Source organism: Oryzias latipes, chromosome 15 (genome assembly GCF_002234675.1).
Source record: "Oryzias latipes chromosome 15, ASM223467v1".
NCBI classification, from domain to species: Eukaryota; Metazoa; Chordata; class Actinopteri; order Beloniformes; family Adrianichthyidae; genus Oryzias; species Oryzias latipes.
In genome coordinates, this window is record NC_019873.2 from 928,195 (window position 1) to 948,054 (window position 19,860).

The 19,860-nt window shown below is 43.8% G+C and overlaps 1 protein-coding gene across 1 annotated transcript in view; it reads left to right on the forward strand.

Moving 5' to 3' along the window:
* LOC101169346 overlaps positions 1-19,860 on the forward strand; it is a 101,808-nt gene that overhangs the window by 69,899 nt on the left and 12,049 nt on the right. The window contains exon 3 of the mRNA XM_011473278.3: positions 19,135-19,268. Coding sequence (XP_011471580.1) covers positions 19,135-19,268 — 134 coding nt within the window. The remainder of the gene's footprint in view (positions 1-19,134; positions 19,269-19,860) is intronic.

Consider the following 19,860-nt stretch of genomic DNA (forward strand, 5'->3'; position numbering starts at 1 on the left):
ACACAATCAACCAATAAATCTCTCATAAATATATAAAAAGATCATGAAATTGTGAAAAACCTACACACTGAATTTAAATTAGCCATTATATTATTCAATATATTTCATTTTGCTTTAAAATCCTGTTCATTATTTTAAAACAGCATTTTAAAATATTCATTTTTAATCATGTGGAATATTATTATAATTCTGTCTTTTTTCAGAAGCTTGTATTTCAAAATCAATATTTTCCAAAGTAGCTTTTATTTTTATTTCATGTTGCTGTTTTTCACAATGGCGTATTTATTTCATGAAGAGCTTTTTCAGGAGAATGAGTCTATCTGTCAATCAGTGAAAGTGGGCGGGATCTAAACGCTCATTGGCTCATCCATGGAAATCGACTCTTATTCCTCGATACCCTCTCAGCGGTGTGCCAGTCAGAGAGATGACATATTTCAGCGATATCCGCGCGGCTTTGCTGACATTAGAGATCAAATAGAGACAAACTATCTGTCTGCTGCAGCAAACATGGACGACTCTGTTTTTGTAGTTTGAGGGTTTGTGTGGACCAAACCACAGAGGAGCTCCGGTCGTCCACATCTTTCAGTCCCCGGTTGAAACACTCCTCATTCTTACGCCATTCACTCAGAGCTCACATCGTACCTCACACTGTGTCGGCTCGCAGGAGGCGATCTGGCGGACCGACAGACTCAGACCAGGCAGCTGCGCAAAGCGGAACAAGCCTACTGAGGCCTCCTGAACCTTATGATATTTTTCTATTTTCATTGAGACAATGATTATAATCAGGTCCTCTGATTTTATTTTTCGCTCCCGGGAATATGTTGAACCTTTCCTGCGATGATGTTTCTGACCGTGGTCGGAAAACGCAGCGGAGATCCGGGATTGATTGAGCAATTCTGCAGCCAGGGCTTACTCCAAGAATCAGGCTCTGTACTTTGGAGGAAACCTTTTTTTACTATTACTTTTCCGGGGGACAGGGCAACAGACCCTTAACTTGCGCTCACACACACACTCTCGCGCTGCCTGGGCGCCCTGATTTCCACGTAATTTAAGACGTAGTTTGACTGCAGGACCTGAAGCAGAACCTCTCTGGGATGATCTCATGAACTCAAACATGGAAACATTGTTATCATGTGAAAATATTCAAAATAAATAAACCTGATCTTTTAACATGCATTGTGCATCCATGCATTTGTACTGAGATACGCGCAGGCAACCGCTCCATGTGGATATCAGGCTAAAAACATAGCTGGTAGCCCCTCCCACACGCGGCATGGTGCGTTCATGGAACTCCAGTTCATAGAAGTTTTGTGGAACTCCAACATCCACCCAGCCTAACTTAGACCACTACTAAATGTTCATGAGAAGATGAAAACCGCTGAGCCGACCACAAAATCACCCGGATTATGCACACTCGCCCAAAGCCACTTTTATCCGCAAATTTAGAACCAAAACTGCCCTATTTCGTGTAACACTGTGGATGTGTTGAGGTGTATACTCCCCCTAGTGTTGAGGGGTGTGCATTGCGCCGTCACGTTCGCTGAAACATCTTCGATCGATGTAGTCAGGGTGCTGTTGCTCATGTCTGAGTAAAGGAGTAGCCAATCACAAAAGTGTCTCTGCCTTGTCTGGTTTGATTGACAGATAGACTCATTCTCCTGAAAAAGCTCTTCATGAAATAAATACGCCATTGTGAAAAACAGCAACATGAAATAAAAACAAAGCTACTTTGGAAAATATTGATTTTGAAATACGAGCTTCTGAAAAAAGACAGAATTATAAAAATATTCCACATGATTAAAATGAATATTTTAAAATGCTGTTTTAAAATAATGAACAGGTTTTTAAAGCAAAAAGAAATATATTGAATAATACAATGGCTAATTTAAAATCAGTGTGCAGGTTTTTCACGATTTCATGATCTTTTTATATATTTATGAGAGATTTATTGGTTGATTGTGTATTTGCATGAGCTCATATTTATTTATTTAATTAAATATTTATTAATTTAATTATGAACAGTATAGGACTCCATATGTGCTGTGCGCTGCAGTGCAATGCACTGTAAAAATATCCGCACTGAAAAAGAAAATCTGTGAAGCAGCGAAGCCGCGAAAGATGAAACGCGATATAGCGAGGGATCACTGTATTCAGACAAAAAGTTGTTCCAGATTATCGAGGAAATAAACTGATTCACTTGGATTACATGAAATCTTTCCACCTTTATCCACCTTTGTCATGGTAGGGAGAACACGTCAATGTAAGGGGGGGGGGGGGGTCATCTAAGATAGCACAAGGGGTTAAGGAACCAAATGAGTCCAGTTGGAATACAGAGAATATTCCGAGTGGAATACTGTGAAAGTCTGACCAGGGAGACTCAAACTAATGCACACACAGAACCAAATTACATAAAGGGCGGAACCCTGGGGCACAGCAGATGTGAAGGAGGACAGACATATTTAGACAGGAACAAAGGGTGCTGCCTGGTGGTGAACTAGTCTAAATTGATGAGTTAAAGGCTTACGTCAAGTTTTGATTCTTTTTTGAAGGTTTTCCTTTCCATTTAAAACAGGTTTTCCCATTGAATTTATAAAATCTGTTTTAAAGGAGTTTCTTGTGAAAACAGGTCTGGAGGTTCTTTTTCTTCCCAAGTTCTTCTTCAGTGTTAGGTTTTAAAAGGTCTAAATTAGAAATTCCATCTTTTAGATCTGATAATTTAACATAAAACTAGAAAAGCTTTCACATAAATATGGTTGCAGAGATTTACATGTTGATGAGTGCAGAAAAAGGATGAATCTGATCACAAACTGGTTCTGCTTTCTTATCTAAGCAGATTCAGCCGTTTGAATGTGAGTACATTTGTGTTTGTGTGTGTTTGGAGGAGTGCAGAATTATGGAAACTAGGAGCTACATATTTTCTGCAATTATCATTTGTTCACTTGCAAGTCATAAAAGAGCCATAATATTTGAGTTGTGCGGGCAGTTATGAGGTTTTTTTGAGGACAAGCTGAATTTAGGGCATATTGTTTGAGACGCTTGCAGGAAATGGATTTTCCAGCAGTAATATTCTTCAGCCGCTCCCATCAGCAAAGCTGCCCGTCCTTTAACTGGCGGTCAGTCACGCTCCTGTTCATTTTAAAATGAACTCGTTTGCAGACTTGTGCCGACTGAGATAAAGTTTTTTTCTCGTGACAAAATGGCGGAGATGTGGGATTTATGAAGAAACAGAAGATCATGCCGTGTGAGGAAGTCATCAAGGTGCATAGATGTTTCTTCTGATATTAGTTAAGGAAAAGCAGAACTGCAGCCTTGAATTAAGGACAGCTGCCACCTCAGACCCATGAGCCAAACACCTCTGGGATCTTAAACTGCATTCTTTTTTATTGACATGAATGTAAACAACTCTCTGGTAGAAAACATGGATTTGCAAAGTGTTAATATGGTCAGACATTAAAAATTAACTAAATATTCATTTTTCATCAATTCATGCTGTTTTATTTGTTAATGTAGTCAACATAAGTCAGCTTTATTGAAGCGATTCTGCAGCATAATTAAAAATAGAAGTCAAAACCAGAAATGCTTTTTCATTTTCAAAATGTAGCTGCATTTGTTGACTTAAAATTAAAATTAAAAAGAAAAATCGATCCTCCAAACTGCTTTTTCTCTTCAACACAGCTCATTCTGTCACTTAATTAAAATGATAAAGAAAATGGTATTTGACATTTCATTTTCACAAAGTTCTCTGGTAAATGTGTAACAAAATTAATTTTTAAATGTTTAATTTGAGAATTAAAATTGATTAACAGAAATGCTTTTCTTTTTTTAAATGTAACTGCATCAAATGACTCAAAATTAAAATGAAAAATCAATACTTCAAAATGATTTTTCATTTCTACTAACAAACCGCTTATTCTGTGTCATAATTCAAACAAATGCAAAGATTGCATTTTTGTTTTCACATTCACCCTGCGAAAGGTGTAGCATAAGTTAATCCCACTCAGCATTTCCAGGAGGGACGCGGGGCGATGACTGTCAGGGATGCCGTGTGGACACAAATGCAGGACGAATTATTTCCCAAAGTAAAGTCCAAATTAAATTGACAGACCTGCTCGATAGACGAAAGTACTCGTAATGCTGAGAAACGTACAAAACAATCCGGCAACAAGTGCAGGGGAGATGCAGACTATAAACATGAGGACAGATTACCAATTACAAACAGGTGCGCACATCAGGTAGGGCCGGTGAACCCACTGTGGGAGAATTGACATCTGCAATGAGAGGACTTGTGAGAAACTGGAAGTAACAAAATGAAAGCAGAACAAAAATCACCCTGGCCCCAATACCTCACAATAACGTTATTGCTATCTCTGTGTGTCCGGCTTCTAAGATACACAGACATGTCTAGCAGCAGTGCGGCCAGGCTTGTAGCTTTGTGTTAGCGGCAGAGGAGGGTGCTTTGTGTGGGCTGTGCACTCCGGATGATTGTACACAGTGTCTCAGGACTACGTAGCAGCATTTCCGCCTCCTGTAGTCTTCCTTCTGACACCGTGGTTCGTCGAAACTTCCCCCGGAGTAGCTTTGTCTTCGGACCAGCAGCCGCCTCAGCCTCGTGAAGCCCCGCGATCCGAAACTCTGTATCACCGAAGGCGAAAGTACTCCTACGCAGATCTGAGTAACTCTAAACCAGGGGTGCTTACACTTTTTTGGCATGTGAGCTACTTTTGAGATGACAATGTCTTGAAGATCTACATCTAGAGCCAGAAGCCCATACCTGAAGCACTGGAAAATGCCAAACAAAGGCTCCTAGCCTTGAGCAGCCGCCTAAAGAGGTAAACAAGAGATAATGAAGCCGGATGGATAAACAACAAAAAGGTTTCCGGTTCCGGGTTACACGGCAGGACGCGTGGCGTGCCTCTCTGCGGATACAACTATCTTCAAATTACTGAAAAAGTTGATTTTCTCCAAAAAAGAGAGCTGACTATGCCCTCGAAGAAAACCTAGGAATACGAAGACCTCAAAAAGACTCTTGATGTTATTCAAGAAACGCTGAAAAGCTTTATGGACCAAGTGTCCGCTAAGCTAACGCTACTTTGGGAAATGATGGAATAGTTCCGAAGATTTCGGGCTCAAAACGAGCAACGAGAAAACTGGGTCGACATGCTGGAGAAAAGACTGGACGATGTGGAACAGCAAGTAAGGATGAATAATGTCATTCTCACTGGAGTACCAATCAAAACTCAAGCGAAGCTGACAGCAGGAGCTAGCACTGCTAATGCTAGCGCTAGCGTAGCTAGCAGTGCTAATACGGAGATCGGTGGAGAGTCTCTGGTACACAAAATGGAAACATTTCTCACATCTAAAGGGGTTTCCCTGGATCTCAATACCATCGAGACCTGCCACCTGCTCCCCAGGAGAAAGGAGACGGATAAACCAGCGATCCTCATCAGGTTTGTGAATCACAAACACAAGCTAGCTTTGATGACCCAAAGGAAACGCCTGAAAGGTTCGGCTGCTTATCTGAACGACCATCTGACCAGAAGGAATGCTGAAATCTCAAAACTTGCACGGCTTCTCAGGAAGCGTAAGCAGATTGAGAACACTTGGGTTAAAGTGTTTACGTCAAACCGCTCGGTCCACCGGACCAGTCCAAGGTTCTGGTTGTGAACACCATGAAAGACTTTGAGAAATGTCTTATTACGGTCGTCTGAAACAACATGGAGTAATAAATCAAAGAGCCAAATAATTTCAAGAAATATGACGCCTGGATTCATCACTTTCTCCATACGTCTGACGTCACCTGAATAACACCAAAACTCTGACATGCAGACAACTTGACCTCAACTCTTAAGCGCCGCTGATATCAGCTGAAGAAGGATATGGAACTGAATCTAATGTCTGCAGACATAACATGGAAGAGAACTAGAAACTCTGTTTAAACCCAGAAGAACGTCTGACAATCAGCAGAAGAAGAAATACCAACCTTGGACAATCGACAGATTATGGACCCTTTTTATTTTTCCCTTACAGCATTACTTTAATATAAAAAAAAATAAATATACAAAAAAATATATAAAAAAAGTAAAACAAATGATTAATCACTTATTGAAAATTGTTAATTTGATTGACTTTTAATGATATTACTTCACTTGCTCCAAATATTGATAAATTGATTCAAAAATCTTTCCTAATGTAGCGTAATTTTGCACATGTTTTTAACTTTTTATACTTGATGAAATTATGCTATGAAAATTCCTGAATAAGTGTTGTGTCTACTTTACTGATATAGTATTATGTTTTAATCATATGAATGACTTTTATCAGTAACATAATCTGCATATATTTCAGATGACTGATCTGCATTTGCCATGTTGATTTCTAAAATAGTTATTTTTTACGTAATACTTAAGTAATTCATCTTTGGCATGTGCTTTATCGATATCTTATGATTCTTAATTCTGTCTGAAAAGCTAGGAACCGGATATTGATACATATTAGAATAAAATGGTTATAGTATAACGGGGTGGGATTATATAAGTTTGCTTCCTTCCACTCCCTTTCAAGCAATATTTATTAATATGTCTAATGATCCTAAGTTTGATTAGTTACTGTATGAATGTATAACTGATGATTATTTTGCTTTTGTGTATTATTTCTACTTAATTGCTTGAAATAAACCATTTCAAATCAAATCAAATCAAATCAATAAACAGGCTGTTCGCATCTCAACCTGCAAAAGTGTACGCTCAGTGGCAGGGTCAAAACAGCCGAGCAGACCCACCAAGGTTAGAAACTGAACAGTACTGGAAAAGTATATGGGAGAAAGAGACAGCACATAACAGCAATGCCCAGTGGGTGGTCTCTCTGAGAAAAGAACATAGCAACCTCCCTAAACAGAATCCAGTAACCATCACAGTGGCAGACATCCAAGAAAGAGTCTCAGGTATGAAGAACTGGACAGCACCGGGCCCTGACATGATACATGCCTACTGGCTAAAGAAGCTTACCGCACTCCACGAGCACCTGGCAGCACAAATGAACCAGCTGCTAAGAGATGGGACTCACCCCGAATGGCTAACGGAAGGGCGAACGATCCTGATCCAGAAGGATCCCTCAAAGGGTGCAGTCCCATCCAACTACCGGCTAATAACCTGTCTGTCCACAACATGGAAGCTCATGTCAGGCATCATTGCAACCAAGATAAATAGGCACATGCAGCAATACATGAGCAACACACAGAAGGGCATTGGTAGAGACTCCAGAGGAGCCAAACACTAGGGCTGAAACGATTCCTCGAGTTACTCGAGTTACTCGATTACAAAAATTCCTCGAGGCAAAAACTCTGCCTCAAAGCCTCATTAAATTCCTATGACGCGCACCAGACGCGCGGCGCAGGGATTTGATTGTGTCACACGGACCGTTCATTCACACGGACCTTTTGAATTTAGTTGGCGCAATGGCAGAGAATAGATCTATAAATAAACAGCAGAAATTGTCTAAAGTGAGGGATCATTACACACTTAATAAAGAAGAGAACAAGGTGCAGTGTCTCTACTGCAAAATAGAGCTGGCATACCACAGGGCGCGGGACCAGCGCGTGCCGCCAGCAGCGAGCTAGGGGCGGCGTCAGCCGCTCCCCGCCCAGTGTTGCCAGATTGGGCGGTTTTGGTTCTAAATTTGCGGGTAAAAATGGCATAATTTGGGCGGTTTTAGGGTCTGTTCGGCGGGTTTTTCCCCCTCATGAATGTATATTAGCGGACTACGTTGGGCTGGGTGGCTGTTGAAGTCTTATGTTCTGAAGCTCCGTGAACGCACCAGGTAGAGACGCTTAATGGGTTCTGTCATCTAACCTGTTGTTGGGGGTTTGCCGCCCCTCCCCTCCTCTTAGAAGTTGCGTTCTTTAAAGCTGACACTGCGGTCGCGTGTGGGCGGAGCCACGAGCTAACGTTATGGTCTGATCGCTGCATGTCTGTGTTTATCAGTGCATAGTGTACACGGAGAATGTGGAGAGATCAGGTTTATTATTTTGAAGAGTTTTACATGGTAATCATGTTTCCATGTTTGAGTTCATAAAATCATCCCAGAGAAAGTCTCTGCTTCAACTCCCGCAGTGAAAGCTGCGTCTGAATCTGACGCCCGTGTTTGCATCTCTCTGACAGTTTAAAGCCAAAGCCCCACCCCCGCCTTTCTACCCGCTTTTCCTCTCTACCTGTTCACTTGTTCACATCTCCTGTAGCTCAGAGTTGTTTTTCCCCGCGCTCCTCCAGTGCATCCTACACAGAGAGCGCAAAATACGGTCATCATAGCAGCAGGTTGACAGGGTAGTAGTCGGGGCGCTTTGGCGCAAGCGCAGCACAAGGATGGAAGAGGTTATACATAGGTTATAGCGGGTTAAGAAAATTAATGTAAGAAGGCCGGTCCGCTGAAGAAATATTCAATGCTTTACTCCTTTTATTAATAGTCTGAACTATCTTTGATTTCGAGAAATGTTTTATTTTGAAAAATCCCCGCATCGGGTACTTAATCAGTCCAGTAGGGGGAAAAATCTACAAAAGCTGTATATTGTTGTTTCTCCCAATCATGGATGGATGGATGGATAGATGGATGGATGGATGGATGGATGGATGGATGGATGGATGGATGGATGGATGGATGGATGGATGGATGGATGGATGGATGGATGGATAGATAGATAGATAGATAGATAGATAGATAGATAGATAGATAGATAGATAGATAGATAGATAGATAGATAGATAGATAGATAGATAGGTAGGTAGGTAGATAGATAGATAGATAGATAGATAGATAGATAGATATGATTGAGCTTTTAGACTGGACAGGTAGCTGTGAAAAAGCCAGTCCAGTAATATCCCCTCTCTACATCTGTGATTTGTGAATGTGTAATTCCTTTGACTTGATCTTATTTTAAACACCAAAAGTAACATTTGCATCAGAGCGGATCTTTAAAATCAAATGCTAGTTCATTTTACAACCACATCATTTTTGTTATGCATTATTTGTTTTGGTTGTTCAAAACCACACACAAATCGTTTTATCCGATTACTCGATTAATCGATCGATAAAGTGCTAGATTAATCGATTACAAAAAGAATCGATAGCTGCAGCCCTACCAAACACCAACTCCTGGTTGACAGAACAGTCGCTCAAGACTGCAGGTCACGACACACCAACCTGTGCACAGCCTGGATTGATTACAAGAAAGCCTATGACTCAATGCCACACACATGGATCACTGAATGCTTGGAGCTGTACAACATCAACAGGACTCTAAGCGCCTTCATAGGAAACTCAATGAAGCTGTGGAAAACCACCCTTGAAGCCAATGGGAAGCCACTTGCACAAGTGTCCATCAAATGTGGGATATACCAAGGTGATGCTCTGTCCCCACTGCTGTTCTGCACAGGTCTGAACCCCCTCAGCCAAATAATCAACAAGACTGGCTATGGATAACAACTCAGAAATGGGGCCAACATCAGTCACCTCCTCTACATGGATGACATCAAGCTATATGCTAAGAGTGAGCGTGACATTGAATCCCTGATCCACACCACCAGGATCTACAGTACTGTAGACTATTGTAACGGCCTGCTCATCGGCCTCTCCAAACAAGCTGTAAGACAGCTTCAGTGCATCCAGAATGCTGCTGCTCGAGTCCTGACCAGAACCAGGAAGTATGATCACATTAGTCCTGTGCTCAGGTCTCTGCACTGACTCCCTGTACCTCAAAGAATAGACTTCAAAGCAGCTCTGCTTGTGTACAAGTCTCTCCATGGCCACGCACCAAAGTACATCTCTGACATGTTAGTGCCATATGAACCATCTCGTACTCTGAGGACCTCAGGGACCGGCCTCCTGTTGATTCCCAGAGTCAGAACTAAACAAGGGGAATCAGCGTTTCAATATTCTGCAGCTAAAATCTGGAACAGCCTCCCTAAAGGCGTAAGACAGGCCTCTCCTGTGTTCATGTTCAAATCTAGACTTAAAACATTTCTGTTTAGCCGTGTATATGACTGAAAGGTCCTATCTGCACTTTTCTTTCCTTCCTTTATTTTTAAATCAATTTTCAAATTTTTTCTTTTTCTTTTAAAGTAAATTTTACGTTGATTATTGTATTGTGATTTAATGCATTTTTCTATTTTGTGAAGCACCTTGAATTACTTTGTGTACGAATTGTGCTATACAAATAAACTTGCCTTGCCTTGCCTTGCCTTACTGACATTGGGATGTCATTCGGGTTCGAGAAATGCAGCCGGATGGTGACAATGAGAGGCAAGGTAGTCCACACAGGAAGGGTCTCCCTCCCAGACTGGAGCAGGCAACAAGGAAAGCTGCAACAGCTAAATACCTCCAACGAGTAAGGCAAGTGCTGAGAAGCCAGCTCAATGGCAAAAATAAGACCCGGGCAATAAACAGCTACGCACTGCCAGTTATCAGATACCCTGCAGGAATAATAAGATGGCCAAAGGAAGAGATACAGACCACAGATGTTAAAACACCAAAGCTCCTTACTATGCACGGAGGGTTCCATCCCAAATCCAGCACCCTGAGTCTTTATGCTAGCCGCCAGGAAGGAAGCCGAGGACTAGTGAGTGTAGAAGCCACTATCCAGGATGAAACATCCAAGATGCATGATTACATCAAGCTCAAGGCCCCAACTGACAGTGTGCTCAGTGAATGTCTCAGACAATGGAGAGCAGAGGATACAGTGCTGGAGGACAGATCCTCATGGGAGGACAAACCCCTGCATGGGATGTACCACCGGACCATAACTGAAGTGGCTGATATCAAGAAGTCCTACCAATGGCTAGAAAGGGCCTACAGGACAGCACCAAAGCACTCATCCTGGCAGCCCAGGAACAAGCCCTGAGCACCAGAGCAATTGAGGCTCAGATCTACCACACCAGACAAGACCCAAGGTGTAGATCTACCACACCAGACAAGACCCAAGGTGTAGGCTGTGCAATCCAGCACATAACTGCTGGGTGTAAGAGGCTGGCAGGTAAAGCAAACATGGAGCGCCACAATCAAGTGGCTGGAATAATACACAGGAACAAAATATGAACTGGAAACCCCAAGGTCAAAATGGGAAACACCCCTGAAGGTGGTAGAGAATGAAAGGGCAAAGATCCTGTGGGACTTCCAGATCCAGACTGATAGGATGGGAATGGAGAATCAACCAGACATTGTAGTGGTGGATAAAGAACAGAGGAAAGCCGTTGTGGTGGATGTGGCAGTGCCAAGCGATGGGAACATCAGGAAGAAGGAACATGAGAAACTGGAGAAATACCAGGGACTCAGAGAAGAACTGGAGAAAGCCTGGAAAGTGAAGGTGACAGTGGTGCCTGTGGTAATTGGAGCACTCGGGGCAGTAACCCCCAAGCTGGAGGAGTGGCTACAACAGATACCTGGAAAGACCTCAGACCTCTCAGTCCAGAAAAATGCAGTGCTAGGAACAGCTAAGATACTGCAGGACCCTCAAGCTCCCAGGCCTCTGGTAGATGAACCGAGGTTGGAGGAGAAACCACTCATTTTATAAAAAACGTCCCTCTCACCCCCCGCGGCTGGTTTCTTTATATATATATATATATATATATATATATATATATATATATATGTGTGTGTGTGTGTGTGTGTGTGTGTGTGTGTGTGTGTGTGTGTGTGTATGTATTGTATTTTAAGACTAAAATTGTCATGGTGGCCTGTCAGACTCCTCCCCCTCCCAGCTCTGCTCCAGTCTCACAGCTGTGACTACTCACCTCATCGCCTCACCTGCTACTTAAGGAGACTCACCTACAGCATTTGTCGCCAGTTCGTTAACACTGATGGTGCTTAACCTCGCCTCAAGCCACGTCTGGCCCTCCATGCGTAGTTTCCTATGCTTACCTTGTTTTGCTGTGCCTCAGGTCTTGCCTTCCAGAGTCACCCGAGTCCTCCACCACCTAGACAGAAGCTGCTATCCTCGACGGTCCTCAAGAACTCCATCCACGCCACAGCCAAGAACTCCAGCCACGCCACAGCTAAGATCCCCGTGCTCCCCATCCTCAAGTATATCCGGCTACGCCGCTGACTTTACGCTCCTGCCGGGGTCCGGCAGGCTCAACCGAGCACCTCCCTTGACCTTCGAAAACCTGAGCCTCGCTCAAGCCTCCGCTCCGTCAAGCCCCAGGCCACATCACGCTGCAAGATCCGTTGGCTCCTACAAAATAAAACTAATTACTTACCTTCTACCTACCTGTCTCTTCCTTCCGGGTTTCAGCATCTGGGTTCATCACGTGATCAGATCATGACAAAAATACTGTTTAAGTCACTCCTCACATAATTGACTTTGATCAAACTGGATTCATCAAAGGCAGACACTCGGATGACAATGTCCGCAGACTCGTTAACATAATAGACTTTGCCACCATCAAAAAACAGGAAATGACTATACTATCACTGGATGCTGAAAAAGCCTTTGATAGAGTAAATTGGAAGTTCCTTATTGCTGCCCTCCATAAGTTTGGGTTTGGAGAATCATTCATCAATTGGATCAAAATATTATACCACAACCCCAATGCATCAGTTAGAACTAATAAACAGACTTCCAACAGGTTTTTTCTTGGAAGAGGAACCAGACAGGGTTGCCCACTCTCTCCTTCTCTTTTTGCTATATTTATCGAGCCTCTAGCTGCAGCAATAAGACAGAATGAGAGCATTAAAGGCATTAAAACCAAACACAGCCATCATAAAATTAGTCTCTATGCAGATGACATATTACTGTTTTTAAGTAATTTACATTCTGTAAATGAAACGGCAACAATCATTAATGAATTCTCCTCCATATCAGACTATTCCATTAATTGGAATAAGTCTGTTTTATTACCACTGAACAATAATGCGGAGCAAAGACTCACAATACCAGTTAAATCAGGAAATATCAAATATCTAGGTATCAATTTTCCCCCCAAACTATCAGAACTGGTGCAGCTAAACTACACCCCATTACTGAAAAACATACAGGACGATCTAACACGCTGGACCAACCTGCCTCTGTCCCTTATGGGCAAGGTAGCCACAGTAAAAATGAAAATCGTACCCAAAGTTAATTATCTCTTCTCAATGATTCCTACACAACCGCCATTAAAATGGTTCAAAACATTAGACTCATCCATATCAAGCTTTTTATGGAACAATAAACCTGCAAGAATTAGTCTAAAAACTTTAAAATCTGCAAAAAGCTGTGGAGGATTAGAATTACCTAACTTCCACAATTACTTTCTTGCAAATAGATTACAATACATCTTAAAATGGTTAAAAAATAATCCAGAAACCAACTCATGGTTAGACTTGGAACAGGCGTTATGTGGAAAGATCAACCTATCAGATCTTCCATTTATTAGCCAAACAGTTAAAAAACAGGATTGTTTCAAAAATATTAATATAAATGCCACTTTAACAGCCTGGTGGGAATTTCTCAAAATATCAAAATCATCAATTCAACCGTGCAAAATGACACCCATCTGGAACAACCCAGACATCCTCATAAACAAAAAAATTATCCACTTCCCAGCTTGGCAAGCAGGGGGCATAAAACAACTAGAGCACATAATTATTGATAGAAGATTCATAACTCCCCAGGAACTTCAAGACAAACATGGAATAAATAACTTGGAATATCAGCAACTTAAATCAATTATTACTAAAAAGTTTAAATACAGAGACAACGATTTAAAGCTACCAGATGTAGTTACCACTCTGATCAATTTCTCAATGAATATAACTCTCTCCAAAAGATACAAACTTTTATGTAATTTAGATAATAATATTTCACTTCCGACAACAAAATGGGATGCGGATTTGAGCATCAGCACAGATGAAAGCTTTTGGTCAGAACTTTGTCTAAACACCTTTAAACTGACAAAAAGTCCAAATCTGCAGCTAATCCATCTCAAAACTCTACACAGAATTTACTATACTGGACAGAGGATGTTCAAGATGGGTCTCAGCAACTCAGACATTTGTCAGCACTGTGACGGTAATCTACCCGACAATTACATGCATGCACTATGGTTCTGCACGCCTGTCCAGGCTCTCTGGCAGCAGGTATGTGCCGATCTATCAGTCTGGCTTAAGGTTTCAATCACAGCTTCACCGTCACTTTGTGTGCTTGGTGACATGAGTGCCATCGATGTAGAAGGAGGATTAGGCTCTATCATTTTCATAACTCTTTGCATTGCTAAAAGAACTATTTTAATAAATTGGAAAAGCAAGAAAAATATAAATATAAGTCAACACAGAAATCTGCTGCTTGATCATATCAGCTTGGAAAAATGTCAGCCCAAAGCTCAAGTAACTTTGAAAGAATTCGGTCTCTCTGGTCTCCCATAGCTAACTCCATGACTTAGAGGGTGGGGGGGCCTGGTCGTCGTTGCTCCTTGCCCTTCTGCCGTGGGCCGGGGTGGGGGTGCGTGGTGGTGGTGGTGGTGGGGGGGGGTGTTCTGGTGGTCCCTTTGCCTGTGCTGGGGGGGTTGGCGGGGGGCCCTGCTCGGGCCCCCCGCCAACTCCCGTCGAGGCCTCTCCCGTCGAGGCCTGACCAGAGCTCTTCTAGGGCCGGCGTTTGGGGGTGGGGGCCTGGGCTTGCTCCGGGGGGGGGACGCTTTCTGGCTCCTCTCTCTCTCTGTGGGGTGGGTGGTGCTGGGCCTGGGGTGTCGGCGCCTCCGGGGGTGGGGCCCCTGGGCTGGGTGGCCCTGGCCCCTTTGCTGGGGGGGGGGGGGGGGGGGGGGGGGGGGCTGGGGGACAGCTGTTTGACCACCGGGGGACAGTCTACCAGCTGTCCCCAACTTACCCCCTTCCTCATATAACCTCATATTAGGGTGAGGGGGTGGGGGGTCTAGCCTGCGATGCGCCTTGGGGGGGGGCTACTTGGCAGTGGCCCCCCTCCTATGGTTGCCGTATGGAGTGGGCCCCCCCTCTTTCGGTTTTATTTGCACCTTAGACATGTAGGGTCCTTGGTAGGGGGGGTGCTTGGACATCACTGCCAGCAAGCAGCAGATGTCCTCCTGGCACCCTACCCGCCAATTTTAACCACACCTTAGACATTTAGGGCCCCTTGGTGGGGAGGGTGAGGGGACATCACTGTGAGTAATCAGGAGATGTCCCCTTAGTGCCCTACTCGCCAATTTTAACTGCACCCCCCTTAGTACACACACCCCTCCCCCTTCAACATATACATTCCAACATAAACACACACACATGCACACACACACCCTTTCAAACACCCATACACGCACACACATTTTACAAGGAAGGTGGGACCTGGGTCCATCTGTCCCCTACCCCTTCCCTGGTGGGGGTTGCGGGCCCCTTGGCGATGGCGGCCGTGTCCCTTGGGTGCTGGCTCCCTGGGCCCGGCGGTGCTCTCTCCGCACGGTGGGGGGGTTCATATTACACCTGAGCCGGGGGTGTTCGTGTCCCTGGGGGGTGGGTCCTGGTCCTTGCCCCTGAGGGCTGGGCCCCGCCAAACTTCCAACATGGCCGAGCCTGGTCGGGCCGTATTTATAACACCCCTTGTGGGCCCTCTTTTTTCCCCGGGGTTCCCCCTCCTGGGCGGGGGCGGCGGGCCCCTGCCTTGCTCTTCCCTGGACCAACCGTGGGCCGGGCGGATGGCTGCCTGGAGTGCGGAGCGGGTCTCCCTTGGGGGGTCCTGGCTCGTACCTGGGGTGGGGGCGGGGGGATGCCCGGAACTCCTGGGTGGTGGTGGGGTGCTCGTCTGGGGCTGTGGGCGTCCTTCTCCGGTAGGGCCCTGCGTTGGGTGCTCCCGGCGCGGCGGGGGGGCTGCTCTCCTGCTTGGGCTGGGGCGGCGCTCTCTTTCCCTCCGTGCCTCCCTGCTCTCTGGCTCTGGGGGCCTCGCGGCGGTCCTGCTGGCCCTGGCCTGGGTGGCGGGCTTGGTCGCCCGGGCAGCGGTTGTTCCCTGCCGGTTCCCGTGTGGCGTTGGGGGGATTTCGGCTGCCGCTGCTGCTGCGGTGGGGGTCTTGGGGTGGGGATGGCTGGGCACTCTCCCTCCTTCTTGTCACGTTCCACCATCCATTTTAGAAGAACATAAACACTCACCTGAGCACAGGTGTTAGCTCACCTTTGCACTAACAGTTTGCATGACTGAATGACTGAAATATTTCACACTAGTTGGTTTTAAGGCATAAGTATGCGTGTGAACACTATCTGTTTTGTGTACATGTCGACAGGTGGACATTTTTGCAGCTAGCAGGTGTGTTTATAACATTTGAGTGTGTGTGTGGATAGGCCCCGCCCTTTTTGTACTACATTTGAACCTTACGATAATGATTAACAACCAGTAAACTTGTTGCTTTATGCTGCTTCATGGTCTTACCCCCCTTCCCCTCCTTTTATCACCCTCCTACCCCCCCCCTCCTCTCTCTCTAACGTCCCTCTCTCTTCTTCCCCTCTTTCCTTTTCCGTCCGGTCCAACACCAAAGATTTTCAAACATGATTGAAATTAATAAAGTTTGGCCTCAATTACAAAAGGGGTTTATTCAGAGATACCTTTGGTTTGTCTGAAGATTAATAACCCCTCTTGTTAAAGTAAAATATGTCCAACACAAGAGGCCCTCAGCTCTCATCTGTCTGCCTAGCTGCTGGACAGGACAAGTTAAAAAAAAAAAATACTGTTTAATAAACATAGTATTATGAACTATTAGTATGTAGTTTATTTACTGATAATTCAAAAAGTACACAGCAAGAGTACACAAAGATACTTTTGTATTAAGAGATGAGGCATTTTATTTCAAAAACAGAAAGCAGCAACTATCGTATGTCATGCTCTCCTGTAAACCGTCAATGGGGGGGGAGCATGGCTTTTAAATCTGCTGGCTCCTTGAGGAGCACGTCCCACGGAAAGGGGGGGGGGACTACGGAGCAGGCAGCAGGAAGAGACTCATGGGGCCAAACACTCCATTTGTCCTGAGTGGTCTTCTGCCGGGGACTGGACGTGCTGCGGGGCCAGAGCGACTTTCTGACGACAGAATTTGTGCTCAGTGTATTTAAATAGTGACATGTGTATCAGAGGATGTCTGATTGGCCGTTCGGCATGTCAATCAAGTCCCGTACTTGTAAGGATTTTTGATTCGCTGCCAGATTTTTTAGAAGTACTTTTTTATTTATTTTGGTTATTTATCTTTGCTGGCCTGCAATCTAGCCTCAACTGGTCGATCGCGATCGACATAATGAGCAGGCCTGCTCTAAACCATTATATGAATTTGTGTTTCCAGTGGTGTCCAGACAAAAGGAAAGGCTGATGTTATTCCCACATATTTACATTCAAGATGCTTATTGCGGCATTTTGGAGTTAGGAGTTCCTCCATGGCCAATGTTTCTAGCACGTATTAGATTAATGCTAACACTTCTTCCAGGTTCTTGCAGCCAAGAAAAAAGCACTAGCCACACGGATTAAAAAAACTATGAGCGAACAGACCCTTAATAATAATCATAACAGTAATACATTTGGAAGATCGTCTCCTGCAGCTTCCAGATGATTTTGCTGTTTGAGGACAACTACAGCCCCATGAACAGACTGGAATTGAGTTATGCGACACTATTTGCAAGGTAATGTGAAAACGAAAATGCAATCCCCTATCTGCATTTTCATTTTAATTATAAATAAGCTGTGTTGAAGAAGAAGATGAAAAAGCATTTTGGAGGATTTTTCATTTTATTTTTGAGTCATTTGATGCAGTTACATTTGAAAATGAAAAACCATTTCTGGTATTGACTTTTATTTTTATTAATGCTACACCAATGCTTCCATACAGCTGCACAGCTCCACACCAGTGCTATAGCAAGTCGGTTGATGTAATTGAAGCTGTTCAGTGAAATGCTGAACTCTGTGAAGGTTCACAATTAGTCAGTGGACAAAGGTGGGTTTTCTTGCAAGATATTTATAATATTTTTTGTTGTATTAAAAGTACAAATCAGAGTATTTCCAAAGCCTAAAGTAATTTGTGCCCAACTAAAAAAACATCTACCAGTAAGTGAACCAAACAAGTGGGACTAAGCTGAACAGGCCTGACCAGACTCAGCCCCCCAGCACGGTCACACCAGGAAAGCTTTGTAGAGAAGGACAAAACCATACTGGAGACATGAGGGAAACAAACGAATCAAACATTCTAACTAATTAATTTATGACTGCAAAACAGGAAAACTGCAAACTAACAATATTTAAACAACCCAAGTCTTTAAAAACGGAACTAAATCATTTCCTTTTAAGAAGAAACAATGAAGTCCATGAGGAGAGTTGGCAAGCCGTGCAGTTTCCCCAGTGGAATGTCCCAATCTCCTCTGCTGATTACCATGGAGGGTTCACCTGAGATGGAAACAAAAGTGAATAAACTATCTTTCCACTTAAAACAAATCAATCAAATGTTTGCACCCATTGTTGATTTATTTTAGGTAAACACGGTAAAAGTTTTAATGTAAAGATAAAATTAAAGAAATACTAACAGATATGTGGAGGTTTGAGGTTCAACCACCACAAACTCAAAGCGTCAAGTGAAGATTGTGGGATTTTGCATGAGTCTGCCCATTCACCTCCTGTTTTAAGGATATGGGTGTAACAAGTGCAAGTCACCTGTTGCTTTGGGTCATTTCTTACAGATTTGCATTGGTTTTATTTTCTTTGAAAGTTAAAACTTTAGAGCTTTTAAGTTAAGAGCCCAGAAAATGATTTGATGGAATAAGACCACAAACCCAAAGATACCTTGAAGTTTGGTGGAGCTTTTGGACGCTGCTGCAGCTTTGTGAGGTTTGCATTAAAGCAGCCATTTGCTCTCACTTTGTCTGGCCGTCACGCAGCACACCTCTCTGTGAGTAGAACAAACTTTAACAAAACTCAGTGCATCTGTCTCCAAGCATGACAACATTGTTGATGTTGGTGACACATACGCTCATCCCTGACACACAGCGTCAGTGTTTCCTTTCCAGACAGAGCTCACTGTTAGTGAAAGAAGCCCCTTTGGACTTCCAGAGCTGCACAGTGAGCACACACAAAACAGACAGACAGGCTGATGAGGAGAAAAGTCTTACTCATTTCACTCCTAACAGAAAGAACTCTTGTTTGTGCAGCGCTTGAAGGAGCTGAAGCACAGGGAGTTTTACAGAGCACTGGCCTGCAGGAGGCAGAGGAGGCGCAGGGAGAAGAGAGGAGGGATAACACTTAAGAGGGCGCATCAGTACGATGAATCCAGCACGGGACATTGGTGAGTACCATCAGTATTTCCTTCTTTCAAGACCTCTGCTGCATAACGGAGTTCAGACCAAATCCTGCAAAAGGATTTTTATGAAGCAATAGATCCCAAAAATGAGTTTCTCCTGAAGTGGACCCATGTATGTCAACAACATGTCTGTGTGAACAACATGCATTTAAATGAATGAACGACATGCAGCAGAGCTGTGATGCAGCCCACACTAACCAAAGGAAATATGTCAGTTTCTCTTCTGGTCCTCTGCCCTGGACTTTTATTTGGTAGATTGAATGGTTGAAATATGAAGAAAGTGAGACTGGAACCTAAAAGTTCTGGAGGTTCACGGGTATCAAACACAGCATCTCGGTGTTCGGCAGAGATGCTGCTGCACATATTATAGGAGGGAAACCCAAATCGTCAGCTCTGCTGGTCATCTTACAAAGACGTGTTTTCTAACAAAATCTATTTCTAACAGCCCATTACGTGTTCTGGTTGTCCACTTTGTGACAGATGAATGTCTCTTCATATTTTGTTTCAAAGCTCTCATAGAAGCAGATGTCAGGCATCCCTGAAGGTGCCCCTCAGCCTCCTGTGCTGCTCAAAACCT